Below are 23,698 nucleotides of genomic sequence, written 5' to 3'. Positions count from 1 at the left end.
AAAGAAGGAAAAGATCCAGTTTTCAAATAGAATTTAAAAATCAAACTAGAAATTGTTGCTAACAATTTTCTGGGCTTTTTTACTTCTTGGCTAAACTCTTGGATATTGGACAGACTCCCCGATAAACAGCACTAGTTTAAGTTAATCTCAGCATCGTTTATGGCTTACCTAAATGAAATTCAACAAGCTGACCTGAGCAGTTCAAAAACATCCATTTTCAAAATGGCGGTCATGGCAGCCATCTTGGATATCGGACCAACTTAGAAAATAACATTTCTTAGTTAGGACAAAAATGGTAGTCCTTCATCCCAGCATGCTACAAGCCTAATATCCGTTCCCCCTTGCTTTTTGTTTGATCAAAGATGTTTGAATATTTCATATACATTTGACACCTGTGACCTTGAATGTTAGTCAAGGTGATTCATAACTGCGACCCTTATGAAACAACACCTGTAGATCAGTATATACTAAATACTAGTCCTCTACACCTTGTGGAACTTGAGAAGAAGATTGTTTAACACTGGTACCCTATATTGTACATTTCAACAGTGATTTCAACTTTGACCCCCTCCGGAAACGGCAAGTTGACATTTTTCCTCATAACACAATATGAGAAAGTTTCTTTGTTTGTTAATCTCTACAACATATCCAAAGATGAACTTTGTATCTTGAAACGTTCAGGAGATACAACTACATAATAACAAAGAAATACACTTTTTAAAGGTTCAAACATATTTGACCCTTGTGACCTTGAATGTCGGTCAAGGTTATTCGTATTTGCAAGCCTTATAATGTAACATCTGATGATCAATATATCCCCAATATTAGTTCCCTAGACCTTGTGGAACTTGAGAAGAAGATTGTTGAACACTGGTACCCTATTTTGTATATTTGAACTTTGACCCCTTTCAGAAACCGGTTGTTGACATTTTTCTTGATAATAATATATGAGAAAGTTTCTTCGTTTGTTAATATCTATAACATATCCAAAGATGAACTTTCTATATTAAAACGTTAAGCGAGTATAACTACATCAAAATAAATTAAACAATTTTTAAGACTCAAATATATTTGACCCCTGTGACCTTGAAAGTGAATCAAGGTCATTTATATTATCAAACTTTGTTACAAGTTACATATCATTCTTGAATATGAAATATCAAGCCTCTAGGCCTTCGAGAACTTGAGAAGAAGTTTTTCAAAGATTGATACCCTAAATAGCTCTTTCCAAATTTGTGCCCCTAGAAAACCGGAAGTTGAAATTTTACGGAAGTTTTTCTTATGATAATCAATAGGAAGTGTCCACAGAAGGTTTATAATCAATTTTCATTGTTATGTGCCTTCAAGAAAGTGAGAAACTGTCGTTTAACGATTCTTAATTAATTGACCTCTGTGACCTTGAAAGTGGGTCAAGGCCATTTATATTATCAAACTTTTTTGCCAGTTACATATGCTTCATTTGTTTGAAATATAGAGCCTCTAGGGCTTTCAGAACTTCAGAAGAAGTTTTTCAAAGATTGGTACCCTTAATAGCACTTTTCAACATTGACCCCCCTACTGCAAACCGGAAGTTGAATTTTGAGGTACATTTCCCTTATATGATACAACTGGAAATGTCCACAGAATATTTATTTCCAAAGTTGAAGACTTTGGGCAGCTTAACAATGGAGAAATTACCATTTAATGATTTTTACATAATTAACCCCCTGTGACCTTGAAAGTGGGTCAAGGTCATTTATATTAACAAACTTGATAGATAATCAAACAGACATCTTACAAATGAAATATCAAGACTCAGGCTTTGCAGAACTTGAGAAGAAGTTAGTCAAAGTAACTGAAAATAACGCTTTTGAACTTTGACCCCTACCAAAAACCGGAAGTTGACCATTGATCCCAGCTTTTTTCTTGTGAAAAGTGTTTTTTTTTCTTTTTAATTTACATAATATGATTAAAAATGAGGTCACTAGCTTAAACATTTCTTGAGTTACGGCATTTAGGTAAAATCGGATATGACGTCATGGCGGCCATTTTGTTTTTCCGATGAATTTGAATATGTCACTAAGTGGTAGAATACATCTTCTCAGTAACAATTTGATAAAATATAGCCCATCAATATTGATCTAGAACGAGTTTTTTCCTATTTGTTGGCATTTTTAAAAGATCGAAGGAAATTTTCAAAATGGCATACAGCGGAAATGGTAAACGTTTCAGAAGAACTAAAAACACTAATTTCATCGGAAGGATGTTCTGCATCGATCTGAAGATGAAAATTTCAAGAAAGTTCAAAATGGAAAAAAATATAAAAAAATTGTTAAATTTTGAAAACTTTACCCCACAGCGAGCTTTTTTATTTGACATTTTCTGATAATATGTCATGACAAAAATTTAGATAAGGAAATTCTCTACAAATAATATATTGCACAATCTCTGTATAATAAATAGTTTTCGAGATATTGCTGTTTTTAAGTTTTTAACTTATGACGTCATGGTGGCCATATTAGATTTTTGACCAATGCCTTGACTCAAGCCTTGAAAAGTTGTCCATTTTGTTACTTGTGTCTTTGTAAACAATGTAGATAAAATATGCTTAGCATCAGCCTAAACATGTGATCTGAAGCAAAGGTAGATCACTCTCACATAAATTCTAGCGGAAAAAGGAAACTATGCATGTGTAAAATGTTTATGTGTTACAGATTGAAGCTTTACACAGATAAGTTGTGTGTGCCTCTCCGTCATTTACACTGGGTAGTTTGTCTATCTGGCCTATGTCTTCGCATACTTTTCTGCCTAGCAGTCTATCGCAAACATCTTTGTTGCCTAAACCTGTGTGAAAGCATAGTGTCAAACCTGTAACACACAACATAATGTTGAACAACTCAGAATAGCTTCTTTGATGGCTAGAAGTATTCCTGGCCTTAGAAGAATTAGTTTCCGAATGGTATGTAATCTATTGCTTAGGCGAGGTATACAACCTTTATGTCCAGCCATATGTCCTGTTCTCCAGCAACGTTATCATGTAGCAGGTTATGTTTGGTGGAGATGCCCATACACTTAATGCAACAGGAATTGGCACATGTTCTTTTCATGAATGAGTCCAAGTTTCATCACCACAGCAGTGATGGTCATTTCCATGACAGTTGTGTGATTCTACAACGTCCATTTGGCGGAGGTAGTATCATAGTCTGGGATGGCAGAGCAGCTCTTGTCACCAGATATGTCGCTTATAGAACATGTGTGGGAGGCACTTGTAAGAATATGGAATGGCATCCCCTTGCATTTTTCAGCACACTTGTCCTATCAACGAGGTATTGTTGTCAAGCATGCATCATTTCCAAGTGTAGACATACACAATATTGATGAGCTGAACTTTGTTTACAGAATGTCTGTGGAAACTGATATCTATCCAAGACGTGGCTGATGCAATAATTGATCAATTGAGCCGGTGTTAAATAAATGTCAGATCAAACCCTGTTGAAAACTTGTAGGCAGTTTCTTGAATACAGTTGAAACACGTCTCATAATTCCGTTTGAGTTGAAGTAATTTTGAAATCTCATTTTTTTCCTTTCTGTCTCTTCCTGATTTTAGTTGGATTGACTCAGATTTCATTGAGTTGAGTCAAATTGATTTTTAATTGTAAAGCAAGGAAAAATTCATACATTGTTTCATATTGGTCCATCATACACACTATACTTGGTCTCTGATAATTAATTACCCATTTAAAGTTGGCTTCTTACTTAGTGTCACCATCCTGTAGCAGTGACTTATCAGTACATTGAAACAGTAGCGCATTTACACAAAACATGACAACATTTATCTTGGTTGTGTGCATCTTCAGGAACAATAAAAATAAAACCATCAAACCAAAATGATATTGTTGACAAAATCTGATCCTGACAATTCCCAGAGAAACTCATTTTTGAACTTATTTACTAAAGGACTATGATCAGGCACTTCGCTGGATTTAGTGTTTGGATAATAAAGTGCTGAAAGTATTTTTCATGGATAGAGTCTATATCTGTGCATTATTTGTTAGCTCAACTGGTCCGAAGTGAGCTAATGCCATAGTGCAGCGTCTGTAGTCCCTCCGTCGCAAAAAACTTCTTCTGAAATACCGAAAGGTGTAGAGTTATCATATTTGGCTGGAAGGTTTCGTTGATGAATCCCATATTCAAGGTCACAGCTACTATGTTCTGCTTATGGTGTGCTACAAAGTTTGCTTAAAGAAATTACCTTGACCAATCTTCAAGGTCACAAGGGTCAAATGTGTTATAACGTTTGAACAATTTTTTGCAGAAATATCGAAAAGCCTAGAATCATTATATTTGGCCAGTATGTTCCTTTGATGAAGTCCAAGAAAGTTTGCAAAAAGAAATTACCTTGACCCATAGTCTAGGTCACAGGGGTCAAATGTGTTAAACCTTTAAATGATATTTTCTGATTATCCAAATCATCTAGGATAGTGATATTATTCTAAAATAGGTTCACAATGATGCCTGGTAATATTTGTGAACAGAAATGACCTTGGCCCATATTCAAGTTCACAACAGTCAAATGTGTTAAACCTTTGAAAAACTTTTGATTAACATAAAGGCCTAGAATCATAATATTTGGCCAAAAGTTTCCGTTAATGGTGCCCACATAGTGTGTGAAAACATAGAGCTTCTGCTATCCTGGGTCATCTCTCCAGCTATTACTTAGAGTTTTTCTGCTATATTGTTTGACCATTTTCTTTCCCTGATTGAAAAGAAAGCTGTCAATTATAATTAACTGGAAACATCATAAGAAAGTCTTAATTCAACATTACACAGATGAGGGGGCTGAATACTAAGGGACAGTATGGAGTAATTTGTCATATTGCTTTAAGCATCTACTGTATGACATATGCACAGATATAGTATTGTTGGTCATAAAGATCCAGGTGAGAGATACAGGCCCTCTGGACATCTTGTTAAGTATAGCACTTGTACAATGTTTTCTGTAGCATGTAAAGCCTTTCTAGTGCCATGTTTTTCATATGTTTATTTAGAAAGTGATATTAATATGAGCTGTAACTTAATACTTTGTTTCCTGTAGCAAATCAAATGCAAATTTTAAGTTTGGTTTTTTGGCATTCTGCATAATATAGGATGTATATGTGCTTGGGTATTGTACATGTGTATGGGACTTAACAACCAGAGTACATTTGATTGGAGTTATTATATGTCATGTTAATTGTATGAAAAGTAGAAATTTATTTGTTTCTATTTATTTACTCCCATTTAAAATGACAGATTGAATTACGCTGTTGGCATACTAGTGTAGCCCTACTTTTTGCAACCGTACACAACGTCAGAAAACTGATATCATCAACCATATTGGACACATGTTTGGGTCAAAATTAGGATAAGTCTAAATATTTTCCACTGTCCCTTGAATTTCTGGATAGGGAGTTTTGACTGTAACTCCATAGTTATAGCATGCTATACTATGTACCGTATGTCGAAGTCAGTGTAAACAATCTATAATTAAGTACCTTCAGATACCGTGTTAGGTACAGATATGGGGACAAGGTATGATTGAATCTTTTCAGACAGTTAAAACAACATTGTTTTCTGAGCGATAGCATGAATTCAGTCCAAGCTGGGTGTCATTAATCTCCTCATACTGAACGTGTTTGTTACCTGTTAATAACCGTGAATTATCCAATTAGCCAGGCCTTTCATGCTTGTTAAGTCAGGTACCGGAGTGAATTTGTTTACATAAGGTAATTAAATATGTTAGGGTCACGATGATTGAGGTTTCCTAATTATCAATGGATCAAACCACATCAACTGTTTCCTTGCGGTAACCAGTAATCAATTAATCTCTCTGTAGAAAATCTGTTTTTTTTTTTTTGAATCTGACCCCAAAAAAGTACCTGCGCACTATACACGCAAATTAACGGTAGTTTTTTTTTTCTGCTAGTATATTTTTACCATTGACCAACGGAGGAACCTCATACTTGGTGTACTTGTTCACATTTATAAATGGTGCGTCGGTGGCAATTTATAATTCCCCAACTTGTCTTATAGAATTTCAGTTGAATAATCCAGATAAAAAGATGCCTTGATAACTTTACAGCCAATATAGGACAACTGTGTTGATTATATGGCCAACATGTTATCACATTTCTAACTCAAAAATCAACCTGTACTTTACAAAATTGTTCTTTTACATACAGTACTTCCAATGAAGTCATTATCATTCTGTATGTACCCAGAATGAATAGTAATGTATGATAATTTTCAGCTCAATTGGCAATGTTGGGCAGGAGGTGCCAGGCTCAATTGGGGAGATGGATCAATTTCTTTGAAATCCTAACTTTGTAAGAATGATTGGATTTTGGCAAAATTTGGTCGGAAGCATTGTTAAAAAGAAGGGGAATCTTTTTTGAAGAAACAGTGAGCCTTGGCACTGTAGGACAGGAGGGCTTGGTCCAATAGGGGAAATAAAGTAAATTCTTTAAAATCCTACTCCTCCAGTAGAAATAATTGGATTTTGGCAAAATGTAAAGTAAAATTAAGCATTGTTTGTGAAAAGGGAATAATTTTTGTATAAACAGTGGATCTCTGCCATATGGGGTAGGGTCAAATAGGGGAAAGAGAATGTTTTTTTAAAATCAAATTTAGTCTGATGCAAGGAGAACAAAGGTGGGGTCAACATTTGGCTCCCACAAAGATATCTATTATTTTTTCGCCATATGTAAATACATGGAAATAACATACAACCACATAAATGATTAGTCGTTATGACTACTAATAGTCATACTGGACCTCCTTGTACAACACCAGGTTGAGAGACAAAGGTACCCTAACATAATGACAAATACTTGCTACATGAGACTTTTAAATGAAAAGTTTTATATACCAGTCAAAAGTACATAAAATGTCTGTTATTTTGGTACCACATATGTTATATTTGCATAAAAATGTAAGCATATTGATAACTTTCATATAAAAAATGTAAAATTTTCACAAAATAAAGAGTATATCAAAGTCTGTTAAGTACATTTTGTATAGTTGCAATCTCAGTCTATACTTATATGCTATCTATTGAATATATTTTAAGTGATTTCACACCGGTAAGATATATTTTCATTTCAGTAATAATTACCATAACTTTAGTATGCAAATAAGGTACCTACACCAATCTTTCAGGGGTCTGAAAAAGCACTGGTCCGGTCATCATGGACGAGTGAAAATTGTCTCGGACAACCAGATTTATCTTTGTCAGTCGGAGAAAATTTAAAACAAAGAAACATGTTTACGGTACTTCGAAAACAAAATATTCCAGTCTGCTCTCTAACTTTCGATTACACCGGAACTCCCATGACGTCAAATATAGCATTCGGAATACCTTAGTCATTTTCCAGTGGTCATACTGATGTCAGGTGCTCTCGTTCTTAACAGCACCTAGTCAGTCGGATGCAAACAAACACTACGACTAGGCCTAAGTTGAGCACAACGTCTGACACAAAACAGCCATCACTACAGTCATCACTACATAGTTTTTTTTCACTAAAACTTCAAATAAAAATTAAAAAATTGTCATATGTCACATCCTCGCTGATCAAGTCGCCATTTCATAGCTGAATTTGGACGAGTAAGTTTCCAATCCGGACGAGTAAATTTTTCATCCAACCAGTCCTGTGCCGAGTGATTTAAAATATTTTTCCAGACCCCTTATCTTTGTATCCCAACAACAAAAGATTCAAATAATCCCGCCCTCCCTATGATCCATGAGCCATTATGGCAGGAACATAGAGTGATCTCCCTTCCTCTTACCTTTATGGCTGTCGACGAGTGCAGAGATGTCTGAGCTGAGTGCTTTCTTTACTCTTTCTCTTCGTACTGCTATTATTGTCTGAGTATATTGCTACTCCCTTAGTAGTTTGCAACCCATCTCTCCCAACTTATTTTCGAAATTAAGTATTGGCATGTGTTTATTTTGACCTTTTTGCCAGCCGTGTTTTCCTCCACGTGTTTGAGAATGCGTGACCATGCGTCTCATTGTTCAGATTTTCGTGAAGTTAGAATTTGTTTTCTTGCTGCTTCGTCGACTGTTTTTTCCTGTCAAATTTTACCCTCGAGCTTAGGGTGGTCCCCTCTGTCCAGGCACGCCATAGAGTAGGGGAGGGGGACAGACCTGACCCTGACTCGGCGCAGTCGAGGGTCAAATTGGCTTGGAGCTCCTGTTTGCCAACGGTGTTACCATCGGGTAGGGACTTCCAACCACCGGTCACTGATTCGTTCAGTGATCCCGGTGCGCCAGGTGGTGTTGTTGGCCGCCTTGACTCTGGAGCTGTAATTTCGATTGTAGGTTCTGGGGCCACAGATTTCTTGTCAGGGTTGTCTGTGGCTACATGGATTAATGACGTGCAGTTCACTAATCCTTGCGTCAATGTTGGGCCTGTCTTCCTGCCCTCACATGTTGATGGTTCTGGTCAGTTCCGGTCCAGTCCAGAGTTCCCTGTTCAGGTGACCCAGGGGGTTTCCCCTAACGGGTTGGGTTTACAAGCCAGGCATCTGGTTTCCAGTCACCTTTTCCCCTGGGCTCTGGGTATGCGGGTGCCTGCAGACATTCATCCCTAGGCCGCACAGGCCAGCCTGTGGGTGGTTCTGGGTACCAACAGTATCCATGCAGTTACGGGCCTATCCCGAACATGTCTGGGTGTCAACATGGTGGGAGTGGTGGTCCATCCCTGTCTTTCAGACAGGATGGCCAGCACCAGACTCAGGCGGGCCATGTTGGCCAGGTCTGGGGGTCACTCCCAGCCTGCGGGGCCATTCCCATTCCCTCAGGGGTTTGGGTTAAACCCTATGGATTTTCCCTTGTGGAATCCCCGGGGGTTGGTCAGTCCTTCTAGGAGACGGTTAAGCAGTTCAAAATCCACCCAACGTTCTGCTACATCGGGGGCCTTGTCGGCCGGTCCTTAGAAGGTTTGCCGGACCTTTAGGACTTCCGCCTTCAATGCAGACCTATTGGTCTCCAAGTCCCAGGGGTCAACGTCGGGTCTTAAACCTAAGCCTACAGCCATGACAGATAGGCGCTCTCTGGAGTTGGCTGCTGCGGTGGCCCCTGATCCTCCTACAGAGACTTCGGTCCCTATCAAGGAGGAGATGGATTTTGAGGCCTCAGGCATAGCAGAGGTAGACGATGTTATTTATCTTTCTCCTGGGTGCACAGATATTGACCCATCCGAGTCGTCTGATGACGGCCCTACCAGTGAGGAGGGCTTCCAGCAGGAAGATGGTCCCGATGCTGCTGAAGCTGAGACTCAACATGCGCTGTCCGGGATGCAGGCCCTCCGGGCCGATGTCTCCAGTATTCTTGGGGCGGAGGTTTGCCCTCCACCTTGGGCTTCGTCGATTCCCGAGTCCACCAGCCTTTTAGATTCTCTGGTGGCCCCTCGGGCATCTGGTCTGTCAGATCAGTCTCTGCTAGAAGGCAGAAATCTGGGAGCATCACTGCTCCTTACTTCTGATAGCCCCTCTGTGGCTGAGGCAACCTTGGTTTCCGGAGCTCTTGTCGTTTCTGGTGGAGGAGCCCTTGGCTCTCCCTACCAGACCGTATCTCCTTCGCCAGCCTCAGTCCAGAATGACACATTCTCGACCTGAGATCCTCCACCTTCATGCGTGAAGGCTATCTCTGGAAGAATCGCCAAGGCCAAGAGAGGTGTCAGACCGCATTCAGGGCTTCCTCTTATGCCGTCTACCAGTCACGTTGGAAGATCTGTGATTGGTGTGTCGGCAGTGAGGTTGATCTGTTCGAAGCCTCTGTGCAGTTGATTGCGGATTTCCTACTCTCTGTGTTTAGGGACCGCAAGCTGGCACCTGGCACTATCGCTGGCTATCGTACAGCTATTGCCAGTGTCCTTGCTTTTTATGGCAGGAAAGAGTTAGGTTCGTCCTCCTCTCTTTCTGGCCTTATCAGAGGCTTTGCTCTGGATAGACCCAGAGTTCGGAAGCTGGCCCCATAGTGGAATCTGGCCTCGGTGCTAGATTCAATGACCAGGGCTCCTTATGAGCCCTTGGAGTCTGCCTTGTTGAAGTATGCAACTTCCAAGGCAGTCTTCCTTTTGGCTCTGGCCTTTAGACGTAGGAGGAGTGAAGTCCATGCCTTGTCGTTGCTCCCTTCTTGTTTACGTTGGTCCACAGGCCACGCTGCCATAACTCTCCTAACTGATCCTTCCTTTTTAGTGAAAAATCAGGTTCTGGGGTTCTCACCCGATCCCATCAGCATCCCGACTTTGACTAGCTCAGAGGAGCGAGATAGGTTGCTTTGTCCTTGTTTGGCTCTTAGGTTTGATCTTGATAAAACCAGGGGTGGGAGGGGGGGGGGGGGGGGGACAGGGCTCTCGAACCTGCCTGTTTTTGCCCATCAAACAGGGACAACGAGATATCTCCTCCCAGTCGGTTTCCAGAATGGGTTTGCCAGGTGATTTAGTATGCTTACGAGCATTCTGATGATCAGACTCGGGCGATAGTGAAAGTGCAGGCTCATGAAGTCAGGGCCCTCGCTGCGTCCTGGGCCCTTGTCAATGGGTCCTCCTTTCAGGAGGTCATGTCTGCAGCATTCTGGCGGGGCAGGGATACCTTCACATATTTTTATCTGCGATCCCTAGCTTTCCACTCAAAAGGCCTGTATTCATTGGGACCTCTGGTGGTGGCACAGTCAGTGGCTGTGCCTCCTCGTTAGCCCCGGGGCATGTCTTTCTGTATGGCGGCACATGGGTACACCTGCTCTTACACGGGAAGGTCCCTTCCTACTCTTTGGCACTCTGCTCTCCCTCTCTACTACTTTGTCTGTGCTGGATGGGCAGCGTGGCTTCTAGTCACCACTACGATAAAACGAATTCGCATACTAAATTTATGGTAATTATTACTGAAATGAAATAATAATAATGATACTACTTACCATAAGTTTAGTATGCAAATACGGTACCAACTTGTCACCCCCTAGCAAATCCAAACTTAACATAATAGAATTGGTATCAATCATGAACTTCAAAGTAGGAAGTGTGGTGAGAGTAGGTGCAAATGGCAGGATTGGGAAAATAGTTGACACTTTTCGCCCCATAGGAACATATTTCATGTTTAAAGTCCAAATGTTTGACACCGGTGATATTATTACGGCTTCAAAACATGAACTTGTATAAGGGATGTCAGACGAGGATATCTCGGAAGAGTTGGCCTTAACAGGTAAAAAGGTCAGTCTATTGTTGAGGATTTGGTGAGGTATGAAAAGTTGGCCTGTAGGGCAGTGGCAATGTTTACACAATGCATCCAGGCATGTAGCAATGCCCTTGGCATTAATCGGCATTAACCTATCAGTAAGTTTTAAGGTCACCTAATGCGATTCCTTTTTGTCCGGCATCATGTCTCATTAACATTTAATATTTTTGACTTCTTCTGGAAAACTCCTGAACCGATTCAATGAAATTTTACAAAAACCTTCCATGGCTTAAGGTGCACCTAAGTTGAAAAATTATATGGTCCCCAACCCCTAAGTGACTGAAGGGCAGGGCCTAAAAGGGTAGAATTGACTGGAAATGTAAAAAAAAACTTATCAAGTCGCAGGTATGGTAGAATCAAGAACTCTTTGTGGATGGAAAGGTCTCCAAATGCTTTGCCAAAATTGTACATTTCATGACCCCAGGGTGTCACATTTCCCCCTGTGGTGGGGGTAAAATTTACTCTAGTTTTATGGGAAAACCACATCTTTTAAGGTTATTTGTGTATCATTTATTGGAATTTGTTCAAACCTGATTATAATTATTAGTTTAAGATGACAGTTTAATAAGATGCACATATTGACCTTGACTGACCACCAGGGGCTGTTGGGTGGTGGGAAAATGGGTCAAATTGACTAAAACAAATCTTCTTTTCAACACCCAGCTAATGTAGAACTAAAAACTCTTCATGGATGGAAGTGTCTAACAGTTCTTTATGAAAATTGAGTAGGAGGTAATATTCAATTTTTAGCATAAATTGTTTGTTTCCTTTCAGAAACAGTTCACACGTGGATAGATTTTTTTATTAGTATAAGCTGAGAGTTTGATGAGGTGCACAAATTGACCTTGACTAACCCCCACAGGGCATGGTCAAAAATGGGTCAAATTGACTGAAATTTCAAATATCTTCTAAAATTACAGATGTTGGATTACTTGAATAGATATGGGGAAAATGGATATTTCAAGAAAACATGATATTAACTGGAAAGTGGCATTAACAGATATGACATTAAGTGGTTTCCACTGTAATTCTGTTTCTTCAGAAGGAAGTTAGATTTTGTCCAATAATGATCTGAAGCATTTTTGAATGAAAGAAAATAAAGTTTGTTCAAATGGTGGGTCTCATCCCTCAGGGGCAGGTTCCAAAAGGGAAAATAGAGCACATTCATAAAGACATTGGTGCAAAAATCAGAACCAATTTCCCTGTAAGACAAATTTCTGATCTAAAATATGATGTGTTATTCTGTGCTAAATGCAGTTGCATTGTTCACATCATAATGAAGGATATCAAGGGGACACAAGTCATTTGTGATAGAAAAATTTAATCAAAATCACAGAAAAAAAGATGTTGCTCATTGACGTATTCTGGAGATTGATTCAATGTTTTGTGAAAATCATTAAAATTGAGACCACAAAGTGATATTTGCTTATTAGTGGATGTTTGTACATAATTCCTAGTGGCATTTTCCACCACACATATCCTAAAATACCTTTTTGTATCGGATGTATTCATATCTTTTTATTGAACAATCTTTATATCTTTAAACAGATGATGCCAAACCTAACAATCTGCCTGAATCATCAGGTAAGCATAGATCAGTTGTTTGGTCTAAAGAACTTGTGAGTTTATGTCATGATGCATCATCCATTATTCTGAAGCATCTTTTCCTCATGGGGAATCAGTTTTTGATAAACAGTAGGTTTTGACATCCTTGGGGGGTTGGGATGAAAAGGGGAAATAGAGAAATGTTTGAAAAATCCTTCTTCTTTTGAAGGAATGCCTAAATGTTTTCGCAATTTAGTCTGATACAAGCTCTGGGTCAATTTGTATTAACAATGGGTCTTGGCCCCATCAGGTGGGAGGGGACCAATAGAGGAAATAGAGAAAATCCTTGAAAATCCATTTCCTGTGTACAAATATCTATATTCTGTCCTGATTGGATGTGAAGCATACTTTGGTAAAGAGAAACCAATTTTGTATAAATGATAGTTCGTTCTTGGCCTTGTGTGGTTCAGCCATATGATGGAAATAGAGAAAATTCTCTCAAATCATTCTCATTGAAAGAAACCTAGGTTTGTATCAACCAGGAGTCTGACATCAGAGATGTGGGGCCCCTTAAGGGAAATGTTAGCTCTTGAAAATAATTCTGTACCAGGATATTGTCAAAGTTTGTTCTGGAGCAATTTGTAGGTCAACTGAGATGAGTATTAGTTATCCTCAGGATGACAATTCTAGTTTAATGAGTTTTGATTATGATTAGGTTGTCATATTGGTATTATCTTGATGTTTTCTGTTATCGGCAAATAGAATCAAGCATAAATCCGATAGGCGATGAGCAATAGTTTCATTTTCCACATTACAGGAAGTACATAATGGTCTTAGATTGTCTCTGGTTGCATAAAAAAGAATGCAAAAGATCAAACTTCTGAAAGCCAAATGAAGACCATGTGATGGCTAGCATCAAGATCTATTGGCAATATTTTGTAATTATTGTTTCTGTAGTAATATAAATCATGTTGTTTTTGCAACCTGTGATTAATAACACATAGTGAATATTTTCTATGGTAGCGTTGCTGTAGTGTCTCAATAATCTAGATTCTATATGCCTTTGGCGGAACACAGATTATAAACTCCCTGTTATGAAAATTTTGAATTTTCTGTATTATTTGCTGGTAAATTTGATTCACTGAAAAATTTTGTTCATAAAATACTTTCAGATGGCCTGAAACCTAATATACTGTATGAATCAGCCGGGGCAAATTATCAACCAGCACCTGGACCATCTTCGGAGTATGCTATTGTATGTAAACCAAACAAAAAGAATGGAGCCCCTGTTGATCCAAATTCTGTCTATGCTGTTGTGGATAAGACAAGTAAAGGCGAGAAGGATTCTAAAAATGATCTATATGCTGAAGTCATGAAACAACCGAAAGGAAAAGGTGGAAAAGGTAATTGAAAGTAATAAAATTTGTTGAGCATTATCATACATGTATCAGCTTTGACTTGCCTTAGGGCCTATTTTTGAAATATCTCACCTTCTGTGTGACTGGTAGAGTCATCATGACCTATTCACATTTTTTTTCTTGTGTCATGCATTGTCCTTTAATTGTTCCTTTAGCACTAAACAATAATTCAAATTTGCTGGGGATGTGAACTCTAAAGGCAAATTTGGGTTTAAAATGCTACCCCTCTTAAAATTACTTGAGTCGATTTCAACAACCAAATTTGATCTGTAACATCATTTAAACTTAGAATGAAATGGTTTCTTAAATTAATGATGTTTCGGGTGTAGTGAAGTTTGAAGGAAGAATTTATGCACTTTATGTGCTGAACAAATCAAACATTAGTGATATAGATACTTAAGTATTTTTGGTATTTTATCCTGAAAAACAAGTTCCAAAATTTTGAAATTTGTTCATAGCTTTGTCATATATGATATATATGACATGAAATAAACAGATAATTTTACAACACTTACCTACAATTGTTAGCGTAGACTTTGCAGTGTACAGATGAAGTTTCAGACCAGAAATGAGCACAAAATCACCACAGCTGAGTGTTCATGCAGTTGAAGATATGAAATCTGTACTACAGTTCACACAAAAGCAATGAACATCATGTGACACTTGACTCATCATCACCTACTTGATGATAACTGATGCACTGTTCTCTATTGATAACCTATACCCTATTCTAAAAACATAGCCAGAGTACCAGACCAATAAAGGTTGTGATTACATCTGTTCAGGTTAGTTCTCTGTGACTACTCATTGTGACCTATATTTCTGTGTCACAATGTCATGGGCTATGAGTGTTCATAAATGACTTTCTGTAAATACTCTTTTAGTGTTAATCAACATTAATGACATCAGTCTTAATATAAACATATCTTTATTGAGACAAGATGAAGGCTGATTTTCTCTTTGCAAACTGAAGTGGTGATCGGATATTGGGATATCAGGTGTTCTATGATAGCGATGTAAATGAGATACCTGGTAAATCAGGCACAATCTCTCATAACACATTGTCAGAAGTTTGATTTACTTTTTCAAAAATCTTTAGCTCACAACGCCCAAAGAGCCAAGTGAGCTTCTGGCAGATCACTGCACCTGTCGTCTCTCTGTCCGTCCATCCACTCATCAACTTTTGCTGCTATTGTCATAAACGACATACAGGATTTTAAAGAAAATTTGGTTCAAAGATTCCTTGAGAGAAAGAAAACAAATTTTGTATAAATGTCCATTTTGGCACCAAGGGGCCAGATGGGTGGGCCAAAAAGGGGAAATCTTAAAACCCAGCTCTTCCTGCAGGAATGATAGGGTTTTGCCCAAATTCGGTCTTAAGCATTCTTAGATAAAGGAAACTCAATTGTTTTATAAATGGTGGGTCATTGCCTCCCTTGGTGGGAGGGGCAGGTCCCAATAAGAACAAGAGCAAATTAAATTTTGTAATGGATGTATACCTCAGAGTAAAACAAATTCCAGTATTAAACTTTTTTGATGGTGGTGATTTCATGGACGGCTTGATTTTAGAAAGAAGATTAAAAGCAAAGTAATATGTTGTCACACTACATTTTCAGGTGCAGGCGTCAGAATGTGTTTAACATCAAATGGTTTGTTTCCATATATCATTCTGATTTTTATTCCTGAATAACAGATATTCTTTCTTTTGCATTGTAGTCTTTCATTACAAAGTAAGGGTATGATACATATTAAGAAAAAAAAATGTGAAAATACTCATTTGACTTATTGAGCTTTAACAACGAAATTATGAAAATATTCCAAAAGGACATAAATCCTTAATTGGACCATCTTCAAATATTTAAACTTTTTAAAGACTTTTGTTTAAGAGTTTTGTTAAATAAATTTTCCAGTTTACTTTTCATGATTGAAAAAGAGGGTATCCCTGTGCTTTGTGGTATTTTTTTGCAATTTTTGCACAAATATGGTTGATTGAATGTTGCCAAAATTTAGTCTTAAGCATTGTTGGGTGAAGGAGAATTAGATTTGTATAACCTCCTGTGGCATGCAATGGGCCCTCTTGGCTGCTTGTTTGATGACTAAAGTTTAGAACTTGAGGTTAAGGGGTACTATAATGACTTTGCTTTTCGAGACCAACTTTTTACTTTTCTTTTCAGCTAACCATCAGCAAAAATCATCCTTCATCCGTCCGTCTGCCCAACAATCTTGGATTTTGACGTTGAAAGTTTGTTATCACTATTTCTTGAGAACTACTAAATAGATCTTTCTCAAACTTCATATGCATTTTCCTTTTTATCCCTCAGGGATCTCAAGTGTATTTCCAAATTTGAGTTTTCTGAGTCTTTATTACTTAAATATAAAGAGAAAATTTTGTTAGAACCAACAAAATTGACTCGGTGTTGGCTTTGGTCACCTTTTCATAGCAAAATATGTTCTAAAGCTATTTATCTGATGGAAACTTTCTACAGCATGCACTGGTGAAATTCAGTTTTGTCCGCGACTGAAGTCTCTTCAGTCAGATGACCCTCAAGGCCAGTTAGCCTCTTGTTTTTGATAGCAGAGATCATAGTTGTATTATTTTAATGTACTGTTATGGTACTTTTCAGAGCAACAGAAACCATTAGACAAAAGGAACCGACCTGACAAGAAACAGGAAAAAGGTATTTAAAATGCTTTTATTCTTTGTAATTATAAATTGGTGATTGTTGATTTCATGTGCATGAGGTACACACAAAGTTTTTTCTTGTGTTGTGCGTTAATTATCACAATTATACTCATAGTATACCTTAAGTATAGACTGATGTATACTTGGAGTACCGGCGCCCAAAAAAGTAAATTTAGCAAGTTCTTCAAAAGCCTCTTTTGTAGAAATGATTTGATTTGGTCCAAATTCAGTGAAGGGGATTGATTCAGTTTTATATCGATGGTAGGTCTCTGCCTCCTTGGGAGGAAAGGGGCAGTAACCAATAGGGAAAATAGAGCAAAATCCTTAAAATCCTTCTGCTCAAGGAATCCTAGTATTCTATGCCATATTTTAGTGTTCAATGAAACATCCTTGGGTGAAGAGGACTCAATTTTGTAGAAAGGGTGGGGCCCAATAAGGGAAACAGAGCAAATGTTCGAAAATGCTTCCTTCATCGGAATGTCAGGATTCTATCAAAATTTGGTCTGGAGCATATAATGTGAAGGTGGAACATTGAACAGTGAATCTCAGACCTCTTTGATTGGTCAGGGGCAGAGCTCTATGGGGAAAATAATTAGTTAATTCTTCAAAAGTTCTTTTTTTGTAGGGATGGCAGAATTCTGTCCCAATTTGATCTGAAGCATTCTTTGGTGTAAAGGAATTTCTATGCTCCCTGAAATTTTTCGCGGAACTTTTGTGTTGGGAGCATAACTTTGCCCAAAATTAAGCATGGATCATGAAACTTAGTGTATACATTGGTCATACAGAGAGGATGTATAGTGTACCAAACCAGGGTCCTCGACCCCTGAATTACAGAGTTACTGCCCTTTGTTTAAATTTCGTGTCTGAAGCATGACTTGTATTTAAACTAGGACAACAAAACTGGCTGTATACATTGATCGCACAAAGATAATGTGCATTGTACCATATTAAGAGCCCTCAACCCCTTAATTACAGAGCTATTGCACTTTGTTTAAATTTCATGTCCATTAACATTCATTTGCAGGGGGAGCATTTATCAATTGCACTGATACTCTTGTTTGTAAATAGTTTAGCTGACCCCCTGGGGTCATAGGGGCTAAGCCCAATTGGTAAATATATATACACCTTAAGAATTCCTATTCTTTTAGTTTGGGTAAAGCAGTCTTACCCATTCAAAGCTAGATAAGTGATACAGTCCCTGTGGGCCTCTTGTATGGTAAATTCAAGGTGCCTGCTCAAGACAGGTAACATGTTGCTTCTGGAAAGACCTATAACATAACTTTTAACTTTGCAACAAATCAAAGATTAAAACAATAAATCTCTATGAGATATGACCGTAGGCATATGACAGAAAGTTATTGTACAATAAATTGATGTTTAAATGATGCATTTTTGCCTTACATTTTAGGAGGTAAAAAAAACAAAAAGAAAGCAACTACTGTCGCTGGTAAGTTTTACAATTTCTTGGTCAGGGATGTTTGTGATTTTGCGGGTTTAATCAAAGGAGGCTGCTGAAATATGGGGTAAATTTTACCCCGATTCTGTACATGTACCAAATTACAGATACCCCAGAGAATCTGGGATAATTAACATATGATAAGGATGATCACTCTTATAATAAAATAAATAATGTTGTTTCATTAGTATTTAAGTGAATGTAAGATTTGAACTGAATGAGTAGAGATTATATAGAAGAATCAAACAACAATTAACTACTCTTTTTTGACAAAAGATTTTACAAATTTGTCTGGAGCATAATAGTTAAAGTCCTATTCCTCCTGTAAGAATTATTGGATTTTATCAAAAATTGGCAAGAAGTTTTTTGAGTGAAGGGGAATCAATTTTGTATGAACAGTGGGTCTCGGCTCTCTGGGATGAGAGGGGCAGGACCTAATGGTAGAAATAGAGTAAATTCTTTAAAACCCTACTTTTGCGATAGGAATGATTTGATTTTGCCTAAAATTAGACTGAAGCATTCATTAGTGGAGGGGATCAGTCTTATATAAACCATGTAGCTTGGACCCTTGGGCAGGAGGAGAGGGGCCTAATAAAAAAACAGTGCAATTTCTGTAAAATTCTACTCCTTCAAGAATGATTGGATTTTGCCCACATTTAGTCTGAAGCATTTATTGATGGAGGGGAATCAATTCTTAGATTTTGTCCCAATTTGGTCTGAAAATGTAGTGGATCATGGCCCCCTGAGGTGGTAGGAGTGGGGCCGAATAAGGAGAAATAGGACAAATGCTGTCCATATTTGGTGCAGGGCATGTTTGGTTTGTGTAAAAATTGCTTCTGACTCTCTTGGGTTTGAAGGATAGAAATAGATATAAATCTTCTAAATGCTTTTTAATTAGTGTAGAAGTGATTTCAGTGATCTGTAAATCAGGTGAGCGATATATACATTATGGTTATTATTATTAGGTTTATCATGTAATACTTACTTATTGCTTATAATATTTACAGAAAATTGCAATCGTAATACAATGTATGAACAAATTTAGAATTAAATATACTGAAGTTGTGTTTGGTGATGTATTTATGAATATAAATCCTACTTACTTGATGTGGTTTTATTGCGAGAAAAAAGAAGATATTATATGTTTATATATTGCAGGCATGGATGACTATGAAAATATAATTCCAAATAATACCAATAGTAAGGATAGCTCTGCAGGTGAAGGAATGTCATCAAGGAAAAAGGTGACTTATTATTGTATATATTTACATGATTAAATTTGTATTCATTTGCATTTTTAGCATGATCTCACCATCAGTAGATGGTGAACAATTTAAATCTCCTTCGTCCATCATCGTGAATCCTGAAACAATTTTTTTATTGCTATTCTTCGAAAATCTCTCCCAAATTTTATTTTAGATCCCCCTGTTTCTCTAGTTGTGAGAATTATTGAACAAAAAAACTGCTGACAAGTGACCATCTTTTATTTCATATAAATTAGAGAAAAAAGAAGAAGGAAAAAGATCCAATTAAAAAAAACAAATGCACATCAAACTATACTGAACAAAATAAGTTAAGGATCATAAACTTGAAACAGTGCAGTTTTACATACAAATAATAATATGATTATATTTTAAATTTTAATGACAGAACATTCATTTTAGTCTTTAATTACACAAAACAAATTCATTTGTGGTAATTGCTACCAAGAGCAGATAACCCTGAGTAACAGCACCCTTGAAATCAAAGTGTAAGAGGAAGTAGAGCAAGTTAATCATGTAGACAAGGAAAACTCATCAAACTGCAATTGGCAGTTTAATAGGCAGTATGACCTCCGTTGACATCAATAACTGCCCTGCAACGTCAGCACATGCTCCTTATTAGTCGTCGGTGGCTGATCTGTGGGATGCGCTGCCATTCTTCTTGCAGAGCAATCATAAGCTGTTGGCGGTTCTGTGGTGGATTAGGTCGAGCTGAAACCCGGCGTTGCAAGGTGTCCCAAGCATGCTCGATAGGGTTCAGATCAGGAGAACGACTTGGCCAGTCCATGCGAACGATTGCTTCACGTTGAAGATAGTCGTTGACCACACGAGCACGGTGAGGACGAGCATTATCATCCATCAGAATAAAATCATGGCCAACAACTCCTGCAATGGGCCTTACTATAGGGTGTAGAATCTCGTCCCTGTATCGAACAGCTGTTAAAGATCCATTGTCTATGATGTAGAGGTCTGTATGGAAGTCAACACTGATCCCTGCCCAAACCATCACTGACCCACCACCAAAGCGATCATGCTGGACAACACAGCAGTCTGCATAGCGCTCTCCTTGGGTTCTCCATACCCTCCTCCTACCGTCATGGAAGTCAACACAAAACCTAGACTCATCTGTGAACATAACATTTCTCCAATGACGTAATTGCCAATTCAAATGATGAGTGGCCCATTGATGTCTGGATTGTCGATGACCTCTGGATAAAATTGGTCGGACTGCTGGTCTTCTAGCTCGTAAATTAGAGGCATGGAGTCTGTTTCTGATTGTCTGGGATGAAATCCTTAGATTTGTAGCACGCTGAAACTGAAGATTCAAGACAGGAGCACTCAAAAACCGCTGACGTCGTGCCGTGATGCAAATGAATCTGTCCTGTCGGGCTGTCGTACAGCGTGGTCGTCCAGATCTGGGGCGTTGACGGACGTTATTTGTCTGTTGATAGCGATTCCATAGCCTACTAATCACGCTCTGAGAAACATGAAGCTGTGCCGCCACATTTCGTGGAGTTTGACCAGCTTGAAGGAGCCCTATAGCTCGCGCGGCTTCCATATCATTTAAATGTCTTCGCATGATTAGTTTTTCAAGTTTTCGTTACAAATTGATTAAATGTTTCCAAATTCAACTTTTTTTAGCTTAGAAGTAACAGAATCAAAACCTGCAAGATTCCTCTGTAGTAATAGACCAGTCAGTTTTTCACACCACCATAGTTAACTAGAGCGGAACGGCATGACCTTCAGATGCACGTGCTTTCACCTTTGACATGACTTTAGGTACATATTGGAGAAACTACGAGTGCAATTACCGGCAATACATGATTTGAATTTTTAAAGATATTATGGTCACAATTATTATCCTTAACTTATTTTGTCCAGTATATATTGGATGCCAACATCCCCCTGGAATTACATTATTGGTGTGGTTTTCACAACCAACGCTTACAACATTTTTGTGGAATTATGTAAAGGACCAGTTTCATGGTACATGTAATTTTGGCGACATCCAAATTCAATCTTCATTGTGTTTTATTTGTACTACCCCAGTAAACTCCTAAGAATTTACGTCTAAAACAAATTCAGACGTCACCTTTACTATGACCTATTTCATGATCCTTGTTGTGAGTGTGAGCCAGATTGCATATCTTACCCCAAAACTTGTTCAAAAACCTATAATAAATCATTAAATTGGTCAAATCCTCTTCATTTAAGTCTGTTTACATGTGATGTGATCCACGTGTTCAGACAGTTTCCAGGTCTTAAACTGAAACTGTTTTTGCTTTTTTTAGAATCCTGATGAACTTTTGTACCTGGATGTTGAATTTAAGGACAATCACACAGATGAGCACAGGGTTGTAGTACATGGAATTGAAAACAGATGTGAATATGCAGATGTTGACTTCTCCCAACAGGCTGATCCTCTAAAAGGTCAGGAGGAAGTCATGAAGAAAACAGGGGAAAACACAAAAGGCAAAGAAACTGTTTAAAGACTTTATTATTATTTCAATATTTAACCAGGACCATGTATTGTTTATTGTACCAAAACATTCAACCAGTACTTTTCAATTAACAAAAAAAATGTAATGTAATGTAATGTCTGGTTACTCATGTAGTTATGTACATTTGTAATGTTTCTGACGATGACATCTTTAGATGCCTTTGCTTCGAACGGATGTCTCATCTACTCAACAGGGGATATAAAGCAGCTCTGATCAACTGTGCAATCGATAGAGTTAGGGAACTAGACAGGGCTAGTACACTTAAATACAAAGTCTGACTAAAACCTTGTGTGGTGACCTTTCACGCCAACTTGCTACCATTGTCATCAATCTTCCAGAAAAAACTTTAGAACATTTTCCCAGAACCACCAATACTAGCAGACCTAAAAACATCAAAGACTTGGTGGTGAGCGTTAAGCTACCAACAACTGTCCACACTCATGCAACTGACTGTTTCAAAACATATGATAGTAAGAGGTGCAAGCTTTTTCTGTATACAGTGCCAGTTCATTCAAATGTGAGGTCAACGGTCGGAAATACCATACCCTCCAGCCGGTGTCCTGCACATCGGCCAATGTAATATACTTGATTACGTGCGCCAATCATCGATGTTCTATCAAACAAAAATCCTGGATCTGTGTGTAGCAAGACATTTCATCATGCCAAGTTATTTGTGGCATGACATACAGGTGGCACCCATTGACCACTACAGGAGTTGAGGTGACCAGCAACACCTCAGTAAGGAGCGATACTGGATCAACCAACTCCAAACCTGCTACCCGCTTGGCATGAAAAAGAGATGATCTTGCTACTACATACAGGTCAGGTCAGACATACCTGGCAGTCAGTATATCTCAAGCTACCAATGAGGCAACTAGTAAAATATAACCCACCTAGCCGACCCTCCCCCATTAACTAATTATTGCACTTTTCATTTAGTTCCTTATCCTGCTTTCTTCCTATCTAAAATTGGCTCTGATTATTAACTTTAGATCAGCAGTAGAAATTCTAATTTTGTGGGACGAGTTATCTGTGGGCAGTTGACCAATCTGGGGCCTATTTGACCATATTCAAAATAATATCTTTATAAACATATTTTGTGATTTTTATCAAATTACTTTTTATTATTCCCTGCTCAACAAAGTTGACAGTTGATATTCTAATGGGTTCCGTCCTTCCATCCTTCTGTCTTCCATCATTCCTTCTGTTCATCCGGATGCCGTTTTCTGCATAGCTTTTGAAGGACTGGTAGGATTCATGTTATCTTAATTCCTTGGCCAATTTTGATTAACAGCAAATTCCACACATATCTAATGAGGCTGCTGAGACCTGATCTGCTGATATTTTTCGTCACTCTAATTGAATGCTTTCTGCACATTATCTTTTGAATGAACAAATAAAGTATGACCATTCTTGCTTGGTAGACTTATTTCCTTCATCCCTTGTTCAAGTTTGATTTTCAGCAATTTTTGTGTATATTTAATGAAGCTGCTGTGACCTGATTGGCTGATGTCTTTTCCAGTTTTCCATGTTGCTCACTTTAAATGTATATATTTTACAAATGAACATGGACATGGGAT

At 38.1% G+C, this 23,698-nt stretch overlaps 1 protein-coding gene across 1 annotated transcript in view; it reads left to right on the top strand.

Moving 5' to 3' along the window:
- The window catches only part of LOC132561150 (nephrin-like), a 65,086-nt gene extending 42,954 nt beyond the window's left edge, over positions 1 to 22,132 (top strand). Inside the window, exons 10-15 of the mRNA XM_060225878.1 lie at positions 12,802 to 12,837; positions 13,971 to 14,201; positions 16,841 to 16,894; positions 18,308 to 18,346; positions 19,514 to 19,599; positions 21,909 to 22,132. Coding sequence (XP_060081861.1) covers positions 12,802 to 12,837; positions 13,971 to 14,201; positions 16,841 to 16,894; positions 18,308 to 18,346; positions 19,514 to 19,599; positions 21,909 to 22,106 — 644 coding nt within the window. The 3' untranslated portion in view covers positions 22,107 to 22,132. The remainder of the gene's footprint in view (positions 1 to 12,801; positions 12,838 to 13,970; positions 14,202 to 16,840; positions 16,895 to 18,307; positions 18,347 to 19,513; positions 19,600 to 21,908) is intronic.
- The last annotated feature ends 1,566 nt before the right edge of the window (positions 22,133 to 23,698 follow it).

Source organism: Ylistrum balloti, unplaced genomic scaffold (assembly GCF_031769215.1).
Source record: "Ylistrum balloti isolate Yb309-2 unplaced genomic scaffold, AGI_CSIRO_Ybal_v1 Utg371152, whole genome shotgun sequence".
Taxonomy (NCBI): domain Eukaryota; kingdom Metazoa; phylum Mollusca; class Bivalvia; order Pectinida; family Pectinidae; genus Ylistrum; species Ylistrum balloti.
Note: the sequence above shows the minus strand (reverse complement) of the source record. Positions and strands in the feature narration are given on the sequence as shown.